We start from the raw sequence: 18,189 nt of genomic DNA, 5'->3' as shown, positions 1-18,189 counted from the left end.
GTTTAAAGTAATAATAAACCTATTACATATTAACATAAATAACATTTTCTTGAATAACTGTTTTTCTAAAGCAAAATAATACTTGGTGAGAAAACTTATTGTTTTGTGTTTTTAAAAAAATCTCTTAATGTATGGCTTTTCAATTTACTGTAATAAGTTGTTTTGGTTGACGTATATGTATAAAATCTGGCCTCAGGGATTTTGGATTTCATATGTAGTTGGGAAAAGTTTTTTTTATATGAGATACAATTCACATACCATAAAATTCACCTTATAAATAAGTGTACAATTCAGTAGATTTTAGTATATTCACTGAATTCTACAGCTATCACCAATATCTAATTTCAGAACATTTCATCACCCCACAAAGCAACCCTGTACTCATTAGCAGTCACTTCCCTTTCCCCTCCCCACCCAGTCCCTGACAACCATTAATCTTTTTGTTAGGGAGGAACACTTTAAAAAGCAGTTTTAGATAACTGTGAATTATCTTTGATTTTACCCCCAAATTGAACAAGTGGTTGTTTCTTAAATGTAATTTGCAATATGAAATCTGGAACCGTATCAGTGAATTTATTTCACTCTGTTACATTAAAATCTGTTGGTTTGGTATGAGATGTCTGCTTCCAGTTATGATGGAGTAATGGAAGTAACCATTTCTTCTGCAACAACTGAAAAGTAAAATAACATTTCCTAGACACTGGACATGAGACAACAAATGAAAACAATCCCTAGAGACAATAAATAAATAAATCAGATCTATGATTGCCTCGCTTAACCTTGAGAAAGTTTTCAGGCTGTAACACGTGGAGGCACACTGCAAGAGTCTGGCTGACTCCTTGAGTTGAGGAAACAGTGCTGAGTGTCTAGGAAGACCAGCGCACCTAGAGTGCAGTGGACAGAGCACCAGAGGAGAGAGCTGCACAAAGAACTCCAGAGACTTGCAGAGAGTTCTCTTCAAATATCAGCAGAGTACTGAGTAGGGCATGCACGTGAAGAAACCTACCTGAGGTTGGGAGAATAACCATTTGAAAGGATTAGAGGGAGTGGTGCCTGGTGCCAGTAACTGTGTCAGTTCCTACCGCTATAGTGGAGAAACTTGTAATCCATGGGACACTGGGTGAAGTACTCAGGAAATTTTTGCCTCACTAGTGGGGAACAGTTAGTCCTAGACTGGACACTGCTCCAGACCCATCTAACAAAGGCAAGACCTGAAAGGATCAAATTGTTTCCAAGTAACCTAACTGCATCCCAGAGCAGAGCGCAAGAAAATTTATAAGATTACAAAAATATCCAGCACCCAACAAAGTTAAGTTTACAATGTCTGTTGTTCAGTCAAAGATTAATTGGCGCGCAAAGGGGCAGGAAGATATAACCAATACTGAGGAGAGTAATCAGTTAATTTAAATTGATAAAGAACTGTTTTTTTGTTTGTTTTTTTTTAATGTGGGTTATATCTATTGGTATTTTCTGAATTAGAAATTGAAACAAATTTTAAAAATTAATTCACATATAATAACCTATTGTATATTAACATAAATAACATTTCAATGAATAGTAACTTTCTCTAAAGCAAAATAATATTTGATGAGAAAACTTGTACTGTTTGTGTTTTTGGAAATCTTTGTATGGCTTAAAATAAGACAACTGGATTCTCATGTGAGAATTACGAGAGAATATTTAAGACAGTTTTTATAACCACTCCATTTGTTCAGAAGTTAAATAGAGATATGGAAGATATAAAAGACCCAAATTGAACTTCTTGAGAATGAACTATATTTGAAATGAAAAATACACCGGATGGCATGAACAACAGATTAAACATTGCAGAAGAAAAGATTAATGAACTTGAAGGCATTAGCAGTAGAAACTATTCAAAATATGAACATAGAAAAATGAATTCCTAAACTGAAAAACAGCTTGAAGTAGCTTAATGTACAGATATCTGGAGTCCTCAAAGGAGGGGATGGGAAGAAAAAAGTAAATACTTTCTGAACTTGATGAAAGCATTAAATCCACGGATTGAGGAAGTTCAGTGAACTACAAGCACATGAAACATGAAGAAAACACCAAAGCACATAATAATCAAATTGCTCAAAGCCAGTGATAAAAAAATCTTAAACTGGCAGTGAAAAAAAAGATGTTATATTTAGAGGCACAAAGATAAGGGTGAAATCAGGTTTCTCACTGGAAACAATACAAGTGAAATGATAATACAGCAACACTTTTAAAGGATTGAAAGAAAGAAATATTAACCTAGAATTCTATAATCAGCAAAAATATATCTTAAAAAATATAGAGAAACTAAGACATTTTCAGGCCTGGACTATAAGAAATGTTAAAGTGCATGCTACAGATAGAAAGGAAATAATACCAGTTGGACCTCTGAATCTAAACAAAGAAATGAAGAGCATCAGAAATGGAAATTGCCTGGTTAAATAAAATTTTTTTTCTGTTACCAAAGTAATTTTAAATGATAATTGTTTAATAAAAAATGATAACATTGTATTTTGGGATTTTTAACCTATGTAGAAGCAAAATACATGATAACAACAGCTGTATAAAGGCCAAAAGAGTAGAGCATGGAAGTATAATGTAAGATTCTGACAGTATATGTGAAGTGTTATAATAACAATTAAAGCTAGACTGTGATAAGTTAAAGATATGTACTATCCTATTTCTGTTGCCTGCTATAACAAATTACCACAAGTTAGGCAGCTTAAAACAATAGGAAAAATTTCCCTCACAGTTTTGGAGGCCAGAAATCCAAAAACTATTGCTAGGGCAAAATCGAGGTTTCAGCAGGGTTGTACTAGCTCCAGAGACACTAAGGGAGATCCATTTCTTGCCTCCTTCAGCTTCTGCTCCCTGCCAGCATTTCTGGGCTTGTGACCATGTCACTCCTGTCTCTGCCTTTGGTCACATGGCCTTATCTTTTTTTGTGTCTGTCAAATCTTCATCTTCTTTTCTCTTACAGTGACCATGGATTCATGGTTACATTCTGGGTCCACATGGATGTTCCAGGATAGTCCCCTCATCTCAGGATCCTTGGCTTAATCACAACTGTATATTCCCATTCACACGTTCCAGAGATTAGGATATTGATATCTTGGGGACACTGTTCAGCCTCCCACAACTATAAACTATAAAGCCACTGCTAAAATGACAAAGACATTTAGTTTATAAAGCAACAAAGGGGATAAAATTGAAACAAATCCTAATCTTAAGGAAGGCAGGAAAAGATAACAGGTAACAAAAAACAGATGGGACAGATACCAAGACGTGGTACTATAAATGGTCTACACACCCCAGTTAAAAGGCAGAGATTGTCAGATTGCCTAAAAAAGCAAAACTCAAGTGTATGCTAACCCCAAGAAACATACTTTAAATGTAAAGATATACCATACTAGTACTAATCAAAACCAAGTTGGAACTGTTGTTTTAATATCAAAGTAGATTTCAAAGGAAAGCATATTACCAGAGATAAAGAACTTTATTTCGTAGTGATAAAAGGATCAGTTAATGAAGAGGACATGTAACGACTATAAACATTTCTGTTTATACCCTGATAACAGATCTTCAAAATACTTGAAACAAAAACTAATAGAAGTATAAGGAGAAATAGACAAAAACTAATCTCTCAGTTGATATAACAGGTAGGCAGAAATCATCAAGGTTATAGTACATTTGAATAGCACTGTCAACCAACCTGACCTGATTGACATTTATAGACCATGTGATCCAACAGTAGCAGAATACAAATTATTCTTACGTGTGCACAGAATATTTACCAAGAAAGACCATATTCTGGAACATAGAACATGTCTCAATAAATTCATAAGTATTCAAATCGTTCAGATTGTTTTTTTACCATAATGGAATTAATTTAGATGTTAGTAACAGATATTTTGAAAATCTGACGTATTTTAAAGTTAAATAACACACTTCTAAATAACCCCTGGATCAAAGAGGAGATTATAAGAGTTTCTTTTTAAGTGTTTTAAACTGAATTAAAATGAAAACACAACATACCAGAATTTGTAGAATGCTGCTAAAGCAGTAGGTAGGGGGAAATTTATAGCACTAAATGCCTACGTAAGTGAAAAGCAGAAAGGCCTTAAATCAGTGATGTCAATGTCTACTTTAATAAACTAGAAAGAAGAAGTTAAATGGAAAGTAAACAGAAGAAAGGACATAACAAAGATCAAAGAGTGCAGTGAAATAAACAAATGCTGTAGAGAAAATCATTGAAATCAAAAGGACAACAAAATTTGAGGGCTAATACTATATGACTAAGATTTATAATAAGGCCACAGCATCAGCATAATACAACATAGTATTAGCATAAGAATAGACAGATGAAGAATGGAATATACAGATTTCTTCCACTGTCCAAAAGGAGAGCGGTCCTATGAAACCTTTTGTAGGCTGAAATGGCATAAAGTGAAGGAACAATTACCTTAGGACATATCTTGCTAATGGATGCACAGAATATATCAGGACGAAGCATAGATACTCACAGACACAGTTCAAAGCTATGGCGGCTTGATACTGAGATGCTGGGTATGATTCCCAGGGAAGGAGCTTGGCGGTGCCGCTCTTGCTGCTTGGAGCATGCCTTTATAATGACTTTCTACAAAATAAGCACTGAATGCTGTTTTCACTTTTCAGCTTTTTTTGTAAAAACAAAATTTCTCTTCAGATTTCTTTTGGTTAGCAAAAACAGGTACTAGTGTAGGTTCTTTTGTAAAAGTTAAGTGGCATAAAGAGAATGTTCAAAAATGGGGGATACCTGTACTATGATTCTAGAAATAAACACGCTTTCATTAGGAAACTATTTTTTGACAAAGATGCAAAGACAGTGCTATGGGGAAAGTGTAGTCTTTTCAACAAATTGTGCTTGAACATTTGGCTATACATATGCAAAAAAATTGAACTTGGATCCATACCTCACACTATATACTTAAACTTACTGAAAATTGATCATAGACCTAGATTTAAGTCCTAAAACAATAAAACTTACTGGACACAACATAGGAGAAAATTTTCCTTTGGGTTGGGCAATGATAGTTCAGTTACAATGGAAAAACACAATCCATAAAGAAACACATTTGTAAATTAGGCATCTTGAGAATTGTAAAGTTCTCTTCTTCAAATTATGTGGATTTGTATCAAGAATATATAAGGAATTTGAAATTCAACAATAAAAAAATAAACAAGGTCTCTTTTCCGTAAGGGCAAATAGTTTGTCAGACACCCCACTAAAGAAGATTTATGGATGGCAAAATAATCCTGTGTAAGATGTTTAATAGTATAAGTCATTAGGGAAACAAATTTATCTACAGAACTTCCCTGGTGGCGCAGTAGTTAAGAATCTGCCTGCCAATGCACGGGTCATGGGTTCGATCCCTGGTTCAGGAGGATCCCACATGCCACGGAGCATCCAAGCCCGTGCACCATAACTACTGAGCCTGCACTCTAGAGCCCGCGAGCCACAGCTACTGAAGCCCACGCTCCTAGAGCCCGTGCACCGCAACGAAGAGTAGCCCCCGCTCTCCACAACTAGAGAAGGCCTACACGCAGCAATGAAGACCCAACGCAGCCAAAAACAAATAAATAAAATAAAGAAATTTTTAAAAAAATAGTAAATTAAAAAAAAAGAGAAATTTGTCTACAATACCACTGTGTCCTATTAGAGTGGCTCTAATTACAGAGATCATACCACGTGTTGGCAAGAATATAGAGAAATTTGAAGTCTTATACGTTTCTGGTGGGAATGTAAAATGATACAACCACTTTTGTAAACCATTTGGTGATTTGTTAAAAAGTTAGACATATGGGCTTCCCTGGTGGTGCAGTGGTTGAGAGTCCACCTGCCGATTCAGGGGACACGGGTTCGTGCCCCGGTCCGGGAAGATCCCACATGCTGCCGAGCGGCTGGGCCCGTGAGCCATGGCCGCTGAGCCTGCGCGTCCGGAGCCTGTGCTCCGCAACGGGAGAGGCCACAACAGTGAGAGGCCCGCATACCGCGCAAAAAAAAAAAAAAAAAAAGTTAAACATACACTTACTGTGTGACTCAGCTAAACGACTCCTAGATATTCACCCCAGAGAAAAGGAACTAGATGTCCATTCAGAGACTTCCAGAAATGTTCATGGTAACTTTATTTGGAATAGCCAAATAAAATCAACCCTAACTGCCACCAACAGATGACTAGATAAGCAAATTTTGTTATGTCTATACAGTGGAATAACACTCAGCAATAAAAAGTAATGAACGGTTGATACGTGCAACAATGAGAATGACTTACTTTTTTATTTCTTTTAATATTTACTTATTTATTTTGGCTGTGCCAGGTCTTAGTTATAGGATCTTTTAGTCGTAGCATGCAGACTCTTAGTTGCGGCATGCCTGTGGGGTCTAGTTCCCCGACCAGGGATCGAACCCAGGCCCCCTGCGTTGGAAGCACGCAGTCTTACCCACCACCAGGGAAGTCCCTAGGAATGACTTTTAAATTAATTATTCTTAGTGAAAGCAGCCAGATAAAAAAGAGATATATATGATTCCACTTATATAAACCTCTAGAAAAATGCAAACTAATCTATAGTGACAGAATGCAGGTGTGCGGTTGCTTAGAGATCAGACAGGCTGGGCTAAGGTTGGGTGGAAGGTGGAGGGAGAAGGTAAGAGGGAAGAATTATAAAAGGCAGAGGAAACTTTGGGGATGATGGATATGTTTAGTATCTTGATTGTCATAATGGGGTTGGTTTTATGGGTATATATAAATATGTGTGAAACTTACCAAATTATACATTTCAGTTACACTTCATTAAAGCTGTTTTACTCATTGGTAAAATGTCATTGGTCTGTCTTATACTTTGCATGGATCTTTTACTCATGCGTGATTTTGTAACAACATGGAATAATCATTTGGAAAATAACAACTTACTAAGTAGTGTTGACACATTTCATTATGCAGTATCAGTCACATTCATGGATATCACCGTTTTCACAACGAAAGTCTTGAAGTATTGGAAAGCTTTTAAGCTCATGTGGTACATACAAATTTTCCAGGATTATGTTTTTTCACTTGAAAGTGTGTTTTATCATTGGCAACAAACACTGACAGTTCTTTTCCTTAGTTGTTTTGGCACAGAAAATGTCTGCTGGGTATCCACAACCAAATAACCATTGTTTGTCAGTTCTCTGAATTTGAGGTTTCACAAAAAAAGTGACTGATGATATTGGAACTCAGCTGAACAAAGTGATTTTTCCAAGGCAACCATTGCATATCACAATGCAGCATAAGTACTTTATGTATATTTCCCATTTGTGACACCAAGCATTAAGGTTTAATAACATTTATCATTTTTACTACTTCTTCAAAGACATTCTTTTTCTAAAAAACTTTATTTTATTTATTTATTTTTGGCTATGTTGGGTCTTCATTGCCGCGCATGGGCTTTCTCTAGTTGAGGCGAGCAGGGCTGCTCTTTGTTGAGGTGCGTGGGCTTCTCATTGTGGTGGCTTCTCTTGTTGCGGAGCACGGGCTCTAGGCGTGCGAGTTTCAGTAGTTGTGGCACACGGGCTCAGTAGTTGTGGCTCACGGGCTCTAGAGCGCAGGCTCAGTAGTTGCGGGGCATGGGCTTAGTTGCTCCATGGCATGTGAGATCTTCCCGGACCAGGGCTCGAACCTGTGTCCCCTGCATTGGCAGGCGGATTCTTTTTTTTTTTTTTTTTTGTGGTATGCGGGCCTCTCACTGTTGTGGCCTCTCCCATTGCGGAGTGCAGGCTCAGCGGCCATGGCTCACGGGCCCAGCCACTCTGCGGCATGTGGGATCCTCCCGGACCGGGGCACGAACACGTGGCCCCTGCATCGGCAGGCGGACTCTCAACCACTGCGCCACCAGGGAAGCCCAAAGACATTCTTGAGAGACATTGAAAATTTTTTTTCCCATCTGAAAGTGTGTAGCAGTGAATATAATGATTACTGGTACATTTTAACTACCGTTGCTTTTGCACCGTTAGTGCAAACGTCAAACACTGCGAAAAAGGCAAATAACATCTTAGCGTTATCATGAAGATAGTTTTGACTTTTTGGATCACTGAAAGGATCGTGGGAACTGACCCCCAGTGACACAACTTCTGACATAGACTAACCTTAGTGCAGAATATTCTTGCCATGACTGGTGAGTCAAACTACGAATAATGCTAGTAATATGGAAAGGATTCTGGCCTCTGAGTTGAAAGTATGTTTTAGTCATAGCTCTGTTCCAAATCTCCTGTGTGATCTGAAACAGTGGACTTACCTGTATTGTTATTGTAACAGCTCACCTCTGCTGAATATATACTTTGTGCTATGCACTGTGCCTTGTATAACTCATTTTGCTTTACTACCACCTCGTGAGCTGTTAAATGCTATTTATCACTCCCATTTCACAGGTGGAAATATCATAGCTAAGTTATTCACTCGAGTTCAGCATTGTTAAGGTACAGTCTTTTTAACATAGATTTTTCTTTCTCTGTATTCTTTGTTCTTAACCACCAAGCTCTGTTTTATTCCCTGAAATCAGCCTTTGTGATTGGGAAGGTGGTTGATCTTAGGCAGAATTGTAAAAAGTTTAGTGATTATAGGATTTTGTTTATAACCCTGTTGCTACCATTAATCTTGGTTCTCTTCTTGTCTCTTGATTAATTTATTTCCTATATACAGGCATACTTCAAGATATTGCAGGTTTGGTTCCAGACCACCACAATAAAGCAAGTTACATGAATATTTTGCTTTTTTGATGCATATAAAAGTTATGTTTAAACTATACTACAGTCTAGTAAGTGTGCACTAGCTGTATGCCTGAAAAAAAATGTACATACCTTAATTTAAAAATACTTCATTGCTCTAAAATGCTAACCACCACTGAGTCATAATCTTTTTGCTGGTGGAGGGTCTTGCCTCAGTGTTTGATGGCTGCTGACTGATCAGGGTGGTTGTTGCTGAAGTCTGGGGTGGGTGTAGCAATTTCTTTAAACAAGACAACAGTAAAGTTTGCTGCATTGATTGACTCGTCCTTTCATGAATGATTTCTCTGTAGCATGCAATGCTGTTTGATAGTATTTTAGCCACAGTAGAACTTCTTTCAGATTTGGATTCAATCCTCTCAAACCCTGACTCTGCTTTATCAACTAAGTTGATGTAATATTCTAAATCCTTTGCTGTCATTTCAGCAATCTTTACAGCATCTTCACCTGGAAGTAGATTCCATCTCAAGAAACCCTGTTGTTTTGTTTTGTTTTTTTTTTTGCTTATCCATAAAAAGCAACTCCTCATCCATTGAAGTTTTATCATGAGATTGTAGCAATTCAGTCACATCTTCAGGCTCTACTTCTGATTCTTATTCTCTTGCTATTTTTACGATATCTGCAGTTACTTCCTCCACTGAATTCTTGAACTACTCAAAGTCATCTGTGAGGTTTGGAATCAAGTTCTTTCAAAGTCTCCTTAATGTTGATATTTTGACCTCTTCCCACAAATCATGAATGATCTTAATGGCATCTAGAATGGTGAATACTTTCCAGAAGGTTTTCAATTTACTTTGCCCAGATCCCTCAGAGCACTCACTGTCTACGGCAGCTATCGCCTTATGAAATATATTTCTTAAATACTAAGACTTGAAAGTCAGAATTACTCCTTGATCTGTGGGCTGCAGAATGGATGTGTGTTAGCAGACATGAAAACAGCGTTAACCTTGTACGTCTCCATCAGAGCGCTTGGGTGACTAGGTGCATTGTCAATGAGCAGTAATATTTTGCAAAAAATCTTTCTTTCTAGAGCGGTAAATCTCAAGTGGGTTTAAAATATTCAGTTAACCATATGTAAAGAGATGGGCTGTCATCAGGCTTTGTTGTTCTCTTTATAGAGCACAGGCAGAGTAAATTTAACATAATTGTTAAGGGCCTTAGGATTTTCAGAATGGTAAATGAGCATTAGCTTCAACTTTTAAGTCACCAGCTTACATTAGCTCCTGACAAGAGAGTCAACCTGCCCTTGGACGCTTCAGATCCAGGCATTTACTTCTCCTGGATAACTTGCTGCAGCTTCTATATCAGCACTTCTATGTTATGGAGACAGCTTCTTTCCTTCAACCTTATGAACCACCTCTGCTAGCTTCAGACGTTTCTTCTACTGCTTCCTTGCCTCTCCCAGCCTTCGTAGAATTGAGAGTTAGGGCCTTACTGTGGACTAAGCTTTTGGCTTGAGGGAGTGTTGTAGCTGGTTTGGTCTTCTATCTAGACCACTAAAACTTTCTTCATGTCAGCAATAACTGTTTAGCTTTCTTAATCATGTTTTCACTGGAGTAGCACTTTTTAATTTGCTTTTAAGAATTTTTCCTTTTCATTCACAACTTGGCTAACTGTTTGGCACAAGAGGCCTAGCTTTCGGCCTATCTTGGCTTTCAACATGTCTTCCTCACTAGCCTTAATGATTTCTAGCTTTTAATTTAAAGTAAGACATGTGACCTTTTTCTTTCACTTGAACACTTAGAGGCCATTGTAGGGTTATTAATTGGCCTAATTTCAATATTGTTGTGTCTCAGGGAATAGGAAGGCCCAAGAAGAGGGAAAGAGATGGGCGGGGAGGAGGGACAGATGGCTGATAGGTGAAGCAATCAGAACACACGTAACATTGATCAGTTAAGTTTGTCGTCTTATATGGATGTGGTTTGTGGCGCTCCAAAACAATTCCATCGAAGGTCACTGGTCAGAGATCATGACAACAGATGTAACAGTAATAATGTAAAAGTTTGAAATATTGTGAGAATTACCAAAATGACACAGACATGAAGTGACCAAATGCTGTTGGAAAAGTGGAGCCAATAGACTTGTTTGATGTAAGGTTGCCACAAACCTTCAATGTGTAAAAATGTAATATCTGTAAAGTACAATAAAGCAAAAACACAATAAAACAAGATGTGTCTGTACCTGTTTCTTGCCTTGGGAAGATTCTCCTTCTCTTACTGGTATGTAGATTTTTTGACATTTCTATTGTTTTTGGTACAGGTTTCATCTTGGGTACTTTTATTGTTGACATATATACTTCAGGAACTTAGTTTACATTGTCTTATAAGCAGTAATAACATTATCAGTGGTAATGAAATATTGTCATTCAGGATACTAAGCTTGAAAGAGATTAGAATTTGTGTATTTGTTAGATATTATCTGAATACCTTAATAAGAATGTTCTATTTGGATAAAAACAGACATCTTATCCTCTTTTTTTTTTTTTTCTGGCCATGCCATGCAGCTTGTGGGATATTAGTTCCCTGACTAGGGATTGAACCCGCACCCTTGGCAGTGAAAGCGCAGAGTCCTAACCACTGGACCGCCAGGGAATTCCCTTATTACCTGTTAATTCTCTTAACACTTCGGCAAGCCTAGAGAAGAGTCTTGAATACTTTCTTATTAATTACTGAAATGTCATTCAATTATGAAATTGAGAGTTTAACAGTGAGGTAGTTTTACTGTCAAAGTATGAAATAAAAATGTAAATCATTGTATTATCTAGTAGATTTTAATAACACTTGGGACCCTGCAGAAGTACTTTCATAATTTCATTATACTTAAATATCTTTCTCACTGTGTGTGTTATAATACACCTATGTAGGCTTTCTGAGGAAATTTGTGCATGAGTGACATCCTTGAATTGACTCTTAACAGTATTTACTAATCTGACTTTTGTTTTAGAGAAGGAAATTTCTTTGAGTTGCTTAAGCAAAGAGTAGAACTTTCCCTTGGGGAGTAATATTAATGAGACTAAAATTGTAAGTTAATAATTGTTAAAATTCATTCAGACTTTCAGTTTGATAAAAGAAGGGAATTTAAGTTGGAATATTCAAATTTGAGGTTTTAGTTTTATCTAAGATTAGGGTTGAGATGCTCTATAAATAATTTAACTTGGATTAATTGCTGTATTTAATAGAAACATAGGTATATCTCTGTCATGATTTTAAAGAACTAATGCAGATGAAACAATGATCTTTTTTCAAACATTATATGCTTTTTCATATAAAAAACTGATTTTTAAAAAAGTGTTCTATATTGATTTTAAACTTTTACCTGTCTTGATCCTGGATGTATTTAACCATCTGCATTAATGTCTTTCTCCTTAGATTTTCAATATTCTTGGTTGTTTCTCTGAATTTTGAATTTTTTTACTACTCATTTTTAAAATAAAAGTAAAAATTTTTTTGAGGTGAGATTCATATAATATGTAATTAACCATTTAAAAATACACAATTTAAGAACTTCCTGGTGGCGCAGTGGTTAACAATCCTCCTGCCAACGCAGGGGACACGGGTTTGAGCCCTGGTCCGGGAAGATCCCACATGCCACGGAGCAACTAAGCCCATGCGCCACAACTACTAAAGCCCGTGTGCCTGGAGCCCTTGCTCTGCAACAAGAGAAGCCACCACAATGAGAAGCCCACGCACCGCAATGAAGAGTAGCCCCCGCTCACCACGACTAGAGAAAAGCCTGCGCGCAATGAAGACCCAACGCAGCCAAAAATAAATAAATAAAAAATACACAGTTCAGTGGGACTTAGTGCATTTCCAGTGTTGTACAGTCACCACCTCTCTCTAGTTTCAGAATGTTTTCATCATCCTAGAACACCTCGTACCCATCCCTTCCTTCCCCCAATCCTAGACAACTACTCTTCTCTGTGTATTTGCCTATTCTGGATATTTCATATAGAAGTTCATACAATTTGGGATCGTTTATGTTTGGCTTCTGTTTACCTAGCATAGTGTTTTCAGGGTTCACCAAATGTTGAAGCATATATCAAAACTTCATTCCTTTATATGGCTGAACAATATTCCATTGTATGTATGGACCTCAATTTGTTTATCAATTCATCTATTGATTGACATATGGGTTGCTTCCATCTTTTGGCTATTACGAATAATCCTGCTATAAATATTCATGTATGAGTTTCTATATGGGCATATGTTAATTCTGTGTTTTTAACGTTTTGAGAAATTACCAAACTGTTCTCCACAGTGGCTGCACCATTCTCTGTTCCTACCATTTTAAGATTACATTTTATAGCCATCCTAGTGAATATGGAGTGGTATCTCATTGTGGTTTTGACTTGCATTTCCTTAATGACCAGTGAAATTGAACATCTTTTCATTTGTTTTTTTGGCCATTTGTATATCTTCTTTGGAGAAATGTCTGAAATTCAAGTCTATTTTCCATTTTTAAATTAGGTTGCTTGTCTTTTAATTGTTGAGTTCTGAGAATTCTCTCTGCATTTTGTATACTAAACCCTTATCAGACATATGATTTGAAAACTTTCTCCCATTCTGTGAGTTGTATTTTTGCTTTCTTGATAATGTCCTCTGATACACAAAAATTTTAAATTTTTGCAAAGTCCAAATTACCTATTTTTTCTTTACTTGTTCATACTATTGGAGTCAAATCTACGAATCCATTGCCAAATTCGAATTCATGAATATTTACCCCTGTGTTTTCTTCTAAGAGTTTTATAGTTTTAGCCCTTACATTTAGGTCATTGATCCATTTTGAGTTAATTTTTGTATATGAAATTAGAAAGTTGTATATGAAATATACATATGAAATTTGTATGTGAAATTTGCACATAGCAATCAGATTTTCTCAGCACCATTTGGGTTTTTTGTTGTTGTTGTTGTTTTTTTTTGTACGCGGGCCTCTCACTGTTGTGGCCTCTCGCGTTGCGGAGCACAGGCTCTGGACGCGCAGGCTCAGTGGCCATGGCTCACGGGCCCAGCTGCTCCGCGGCATGTGGGATCTTACTGGACCGGGGCACGAACCCGCGTCCCCTGCATCGGCAGGCGGACTCTCAACCACTGCGCCACCAGGGAAGCCCTTCGTTGTTGTTTTGATTTATTTTGTTTTGGTGGGATCCCAGTTGCTTGACTAGGGATTGAACATTTCACTGCAGTGAAAGCAGAGTGTCCCAGCTACTGGGACACCAGGGAATTCCCTCAGCACTGTTTGTTGAAGAAACTTTTTTCCCTGTTGAGTCAGAACCCTTGTCAAAAACCAATTGCACACTGATATTGGGGTTTATTTCTGGACATTTAATGGCACCCTTTGCCTTACAACTGCCATAATAATTAGGCAGACAAAATATCACAGCTTTTGTATTAGTTTGTGCCATCAATCTGTATAATGCACTGTGAGAGATACTAATATAAAAATCATTTGACAGTACTTAAATACAGTTGACCTTTGAACAACGCAGGGCTTAGGGGCGCCAACCCTCCACACAGTCAAAAATCTGCATGTCACTTACAATTGGCCCTCCCTATCCTGGGTTCCTCTGTATCCATGGTTCTACATCCTTGGATTCAAACAACTGCAGATCGTGTAGTACTGTAATATTTACTATATAAAAAAAAATTCACAGTTAAGTGGACCATTGCAATTCGAACTTAGGTTGTTCAAGGGTCGCCTGTACACGTTTATTTGTAGATAAAGAGCTGTAATTTTTTCTTTTGCCTTTGCAAGTAGAAATAGCAGACTGAGGTATTGGGTTTTTCTTTTAAAAGTTTATCTCTGCTAAAAAAGAAGCTTTATGGCTACTGTTGGATGTTCCTTCTGATGATCTTTATTTTTTCACTTCTCTTTCTTGCAATAGCAGTACTTTCTTAGTAAAAATGACTTCGAAGACTTGAGAGTTTTATACTATATAAGATACGGAAATCTAAATTTACTGGCTTTCCCATTTATACTTATTTTCTATTAGAAAATTTTATAGGCTTGAATTGCTGAATACACAGTTGATTTATGATAACTTGAATTGGAAAAATATAGTATTCAAAATTTATTATTTATTTACCTCAAAGAAAATGGCAGAACATTGTGAGGAAACATAGGTAATGAATATATGGAAAAATACATAGTGTTGCTAAAATGTGTAACTTTGAAAATACTATTTTATACAAAATTTATTCATTATTTGAGGTGGTATTTTATACCTGCTATATTGGTAAACATTTTTAAAGGGGAAGAAGGACCTAGTGCCAATCATATTGTGGTAGCCCATTTATATTACTGTTGTGACAGTCCTTTCTGAAAGACATGTAGCTGTGTATATCATTAAGTTTCTTCTTAGGTACTTAATCACCTTAATGTTTTGATGTCATTTATTCTTGCTTTACTAACTCTATATTAATAGTCTTTTCAATTTTAGATACGAATACCGTGTAGAGATGGTTCATCAGTCCTGCAATGATCCTACCAAAAATATCATTCGAGAATTTGCATCTGACTTTGAAGTTGGAGAATGTTGGGGTTATAATCGATTTTTCCGTTTGGACTTACTTGCAAATGAAGGATACTTGAATCGACAAAATGATACAGTGATTTTAAGGTAATAGGAAACATTTATATTATGGCTTTTATCACAGGAAATAATGTCATCAGAATTTTAAAGTCTTTTCACTTAACAAAGATGAATATTGAAATTCATTCTAACTCTAACCTTACCATGTTCTTAACCATTTAATTTCAGAAGTCCTGTGTGGTCAGTGAATAAGTTAGTCAGAAATGTGTTTGACATCTAGTTAGTAGTTCCATAAAAAGTAAACTGCTGGGGCTTCCCTGATGGCTCAGTGGTTAAGAATCCGCCTGCCAGTGCAGGGGACTCGGGATCGAGCCCTGGACTGGGAAGATCCCACATGCCACAGAGCAACTAAGCCCATGTGCCACAACTACTAAGCCTGTGCTCTAGAGCCTGCAAGCCACAACTACTGAGCCCATGCACCACAACTACTGAAGCCCGAGTGCCTAGAAGCCCATGCTCCGCAACAAGCCACCGCAATGAGAAGCCCACGCACCACAACGAAGAGTAGCCCCCACTCACTGCAACTAGAGAAAGCCCGTGTGCACCAACGAAGACACAATGCAGCCAAAAATAGTTTTTCAAAAAAGTAAACTACTACTTCCAGTAAATGTGGTAATGTCCCATTTATCTATTGAACTTCTAGCAACCTCACCATTTGGAAATCCAAGAATAGTGTGGGATCAAGTGCTTTTTTTTTTTTCGTGGTACGCGGGCCTCTCACTGTTATGGCCTCTCTCGTTGTGGAGCACAGGCTCCGAATGCGCAAGCTCAGCGGCCATGGCTCACAGACCTAGCCGCTTCGCGGCATGTGGAATCTTCCCGGACTGGGGCACGAACCCGCGTTCCCTGCATCGGCAGGCGGACTCTCAACCACTGCGCCACCAGGGAAGCCCTCGAGTGCTTATTTTTTTCCACTTGGCATTGTGTATTATGTTTGGATGACTGGTTTTGAAAGCTTAATTTAACAAAAAGATTTTCAGTTTCTTCTAGATAACAGCAAATTAAAAGTAAGGGAATAGAGATGAAAATTGATGAAAATAAACTAAGTGATGGTAGTTGTTGTGTTATTTGCAAGAAAGGACAGAACATAAACAGTGACTATAAAGCTACAGCCCTATTTAATATTGGGGTAACCCTTGTAATTCAGCTTTGGGGCATCATTGCACCATGGTTTAATTTGATGATCAAAATGCAAGCTTGAGTTTTAAAAAAATAAATAAATTCAGGGACTTCCCTGGTGGCACAGTGGTTAAGAATCCGCCTGCTAATGCAGGGAACACGGGTTTGATCCCTGGTCTGGGAAGATCCCATATGCCGTGGAGCAACTACGCCCATGCACCACAACTACTGAGCCTGCGCTCTAGAGCCTGTGAGCCACTACTGAAACCCGCGTGCCTAGAGCCCGTGCTCTGTAACAAGAGAAGCCACCACAATGAGAAGCCCACGCACCACAATGAAGTGTAGCCCCCGCTCACCACAACTAGAGAAAGCCCGCATGCAGCAACAAAGACCCAATGCAGATGGAGCCAAAAATAAATGTATTTAAAAAATTTAAAAATTAAAAAAAAAATTCAAATATGTTTTGAACTGAGTGGTTTCAGAATGTTTAACAGTTTAGTAAGTTTCCATCAAATAATTTTAAAAGCTCTTTTCCTTAAAAGAGATTTGAATATACTCTTTTAAATTTCACTTATTCTGATTTCTTTGTCCTTGAGCATGCTGGATGAGTTGCTGTTATGTCACCCTTTACTATTATGTGTTCTTCATAACTTTTCTGGGAGAATAAGGATGTATAAAAAGATTATTGCATTTTGAGTGTAGAAAAAAATTCATGTTTTTGTCATCTCTTTTGGGGGATTATTTTAGTATCATTTTATAACCTTTTAGGTTTTCTTAAATTATTCACTAAAAGAAATATGAATAATTTGTTCCTGTTTCACACTTTAACCAGAGAGGATTGTAAAACTATTCAAATACTAATTTTACCAGCCTGCAAAAGAGCCTTTTTTTTTTTTTTTTTTTTTTTTTTTTTTTGCGGTACGCGGGCCTCTCACTGCCGTGGCCTCTCCCGTTGTGGAGCACAGGCTCCGGACGCGCAGGCCCAGCAGCCATGGCTCACGGGCCCAGCCGCTCCGCGGCATGTGGGATCCTCCCGGACCGGGGCACGAACCTGCGTCCCCTGCATCGGCCAACCACTGCACCACCAGGGAAGCCCAAAACAGCCATTTTTTATGACCTTAGTCATCTCTTTATTGGAGTCATAGTAATGTAAATGGAGTCATGTTCAGCTATCTAACAAAGGTAGGGACGGGTTTTTTTTGCTTTAATATGTATTAGTTTTTTTAAAGTACCGATAACTCTGAAGAGATCAAGATTCTATCGTGTATCCATTTATATGCTTTAATATAGAGATACTTGTTTTTTTCCTAACCCCAGCTGAAATATGCCATATTGTGATATATGGAGAGTTTTGATTTTAAACTGCTATCTGGATGGGGTTGGGAATGTAGGTTATTCAGAGCATGTAATTCTTTGAGGGACAGTAAAGCAGTCCTGGGTAGTTGACCCTTTACGTGATTTTTTTTTTTTTTTTTTTTTTGCTGTGGAGTAGGAAATATGGGAACGGGAGATAGAAAAGGAATGACAAAGAGCAGTGCCTGAAACAGACTTCGCCTGTTTTACTAGGGTCTGACACAGGCAAGAAAGGAGAAGGAAGGCATTAGCTGTCTCCTTCCTGCATAGTGTGATCCTCTTCTTCCCAGCCTATGATCAACACTGTATTTGAGCTAGATTATTATAGTAAATA

At 37.6% G+C, this 18,189-nt stretch overlaps 1 protein-coding gene across 14 annotated transcripts in view; it reads left to right on the top strand.

Moving 5' to 3' along the window:
- Positions 1–18,189, top strand: part of TRIM37 (tripartite motif containing 37) — a 151,156-nt gene that overhangs the window by 45,576 nt on the left and 87,391 nt on the right. For 9 of the 14 annotated variants that reach the window (XR_009537529.1, XM_060133962.1, XM_060133967.1 and 6 more), the window contains exon 13: positions 15,216–15,410. Coding sequence is in view for 13 of the 14 variants with exons in the window: in XM_060133962.1 (XP_059989945.1) it covers positions 15,216–15,410 (195 nt within the window). In the remaining variant the exon portion in view is untranslated. The remainder of the gene's footprint in view (positions 1–15,215; positions 15,411–18,189) is intronic. The other 5 variants (XM_060133971.1, XM_060133969.1, XM_060133963.1 and 2 more) reach the window with 1 other exon arrangement.

This window comes from Lagenorhynchus albirostris, chromosome 20, assembly GCF_949774975.1.
Source record: "Lagenorhynchus albirostris chromosome 20, mLagAlb1.1, whole genome shotgun sequence".
Lineage (NCBI taxonomy): Eukaryota > Metazoa > Chordata > Mammalia > Artiodactyla > Delphinidae > Lagenorhynchus > Lagenorhynchus albirostris.
This window is presented reverse-complemented; position numbering and strand designations above follow the sequence as displayed.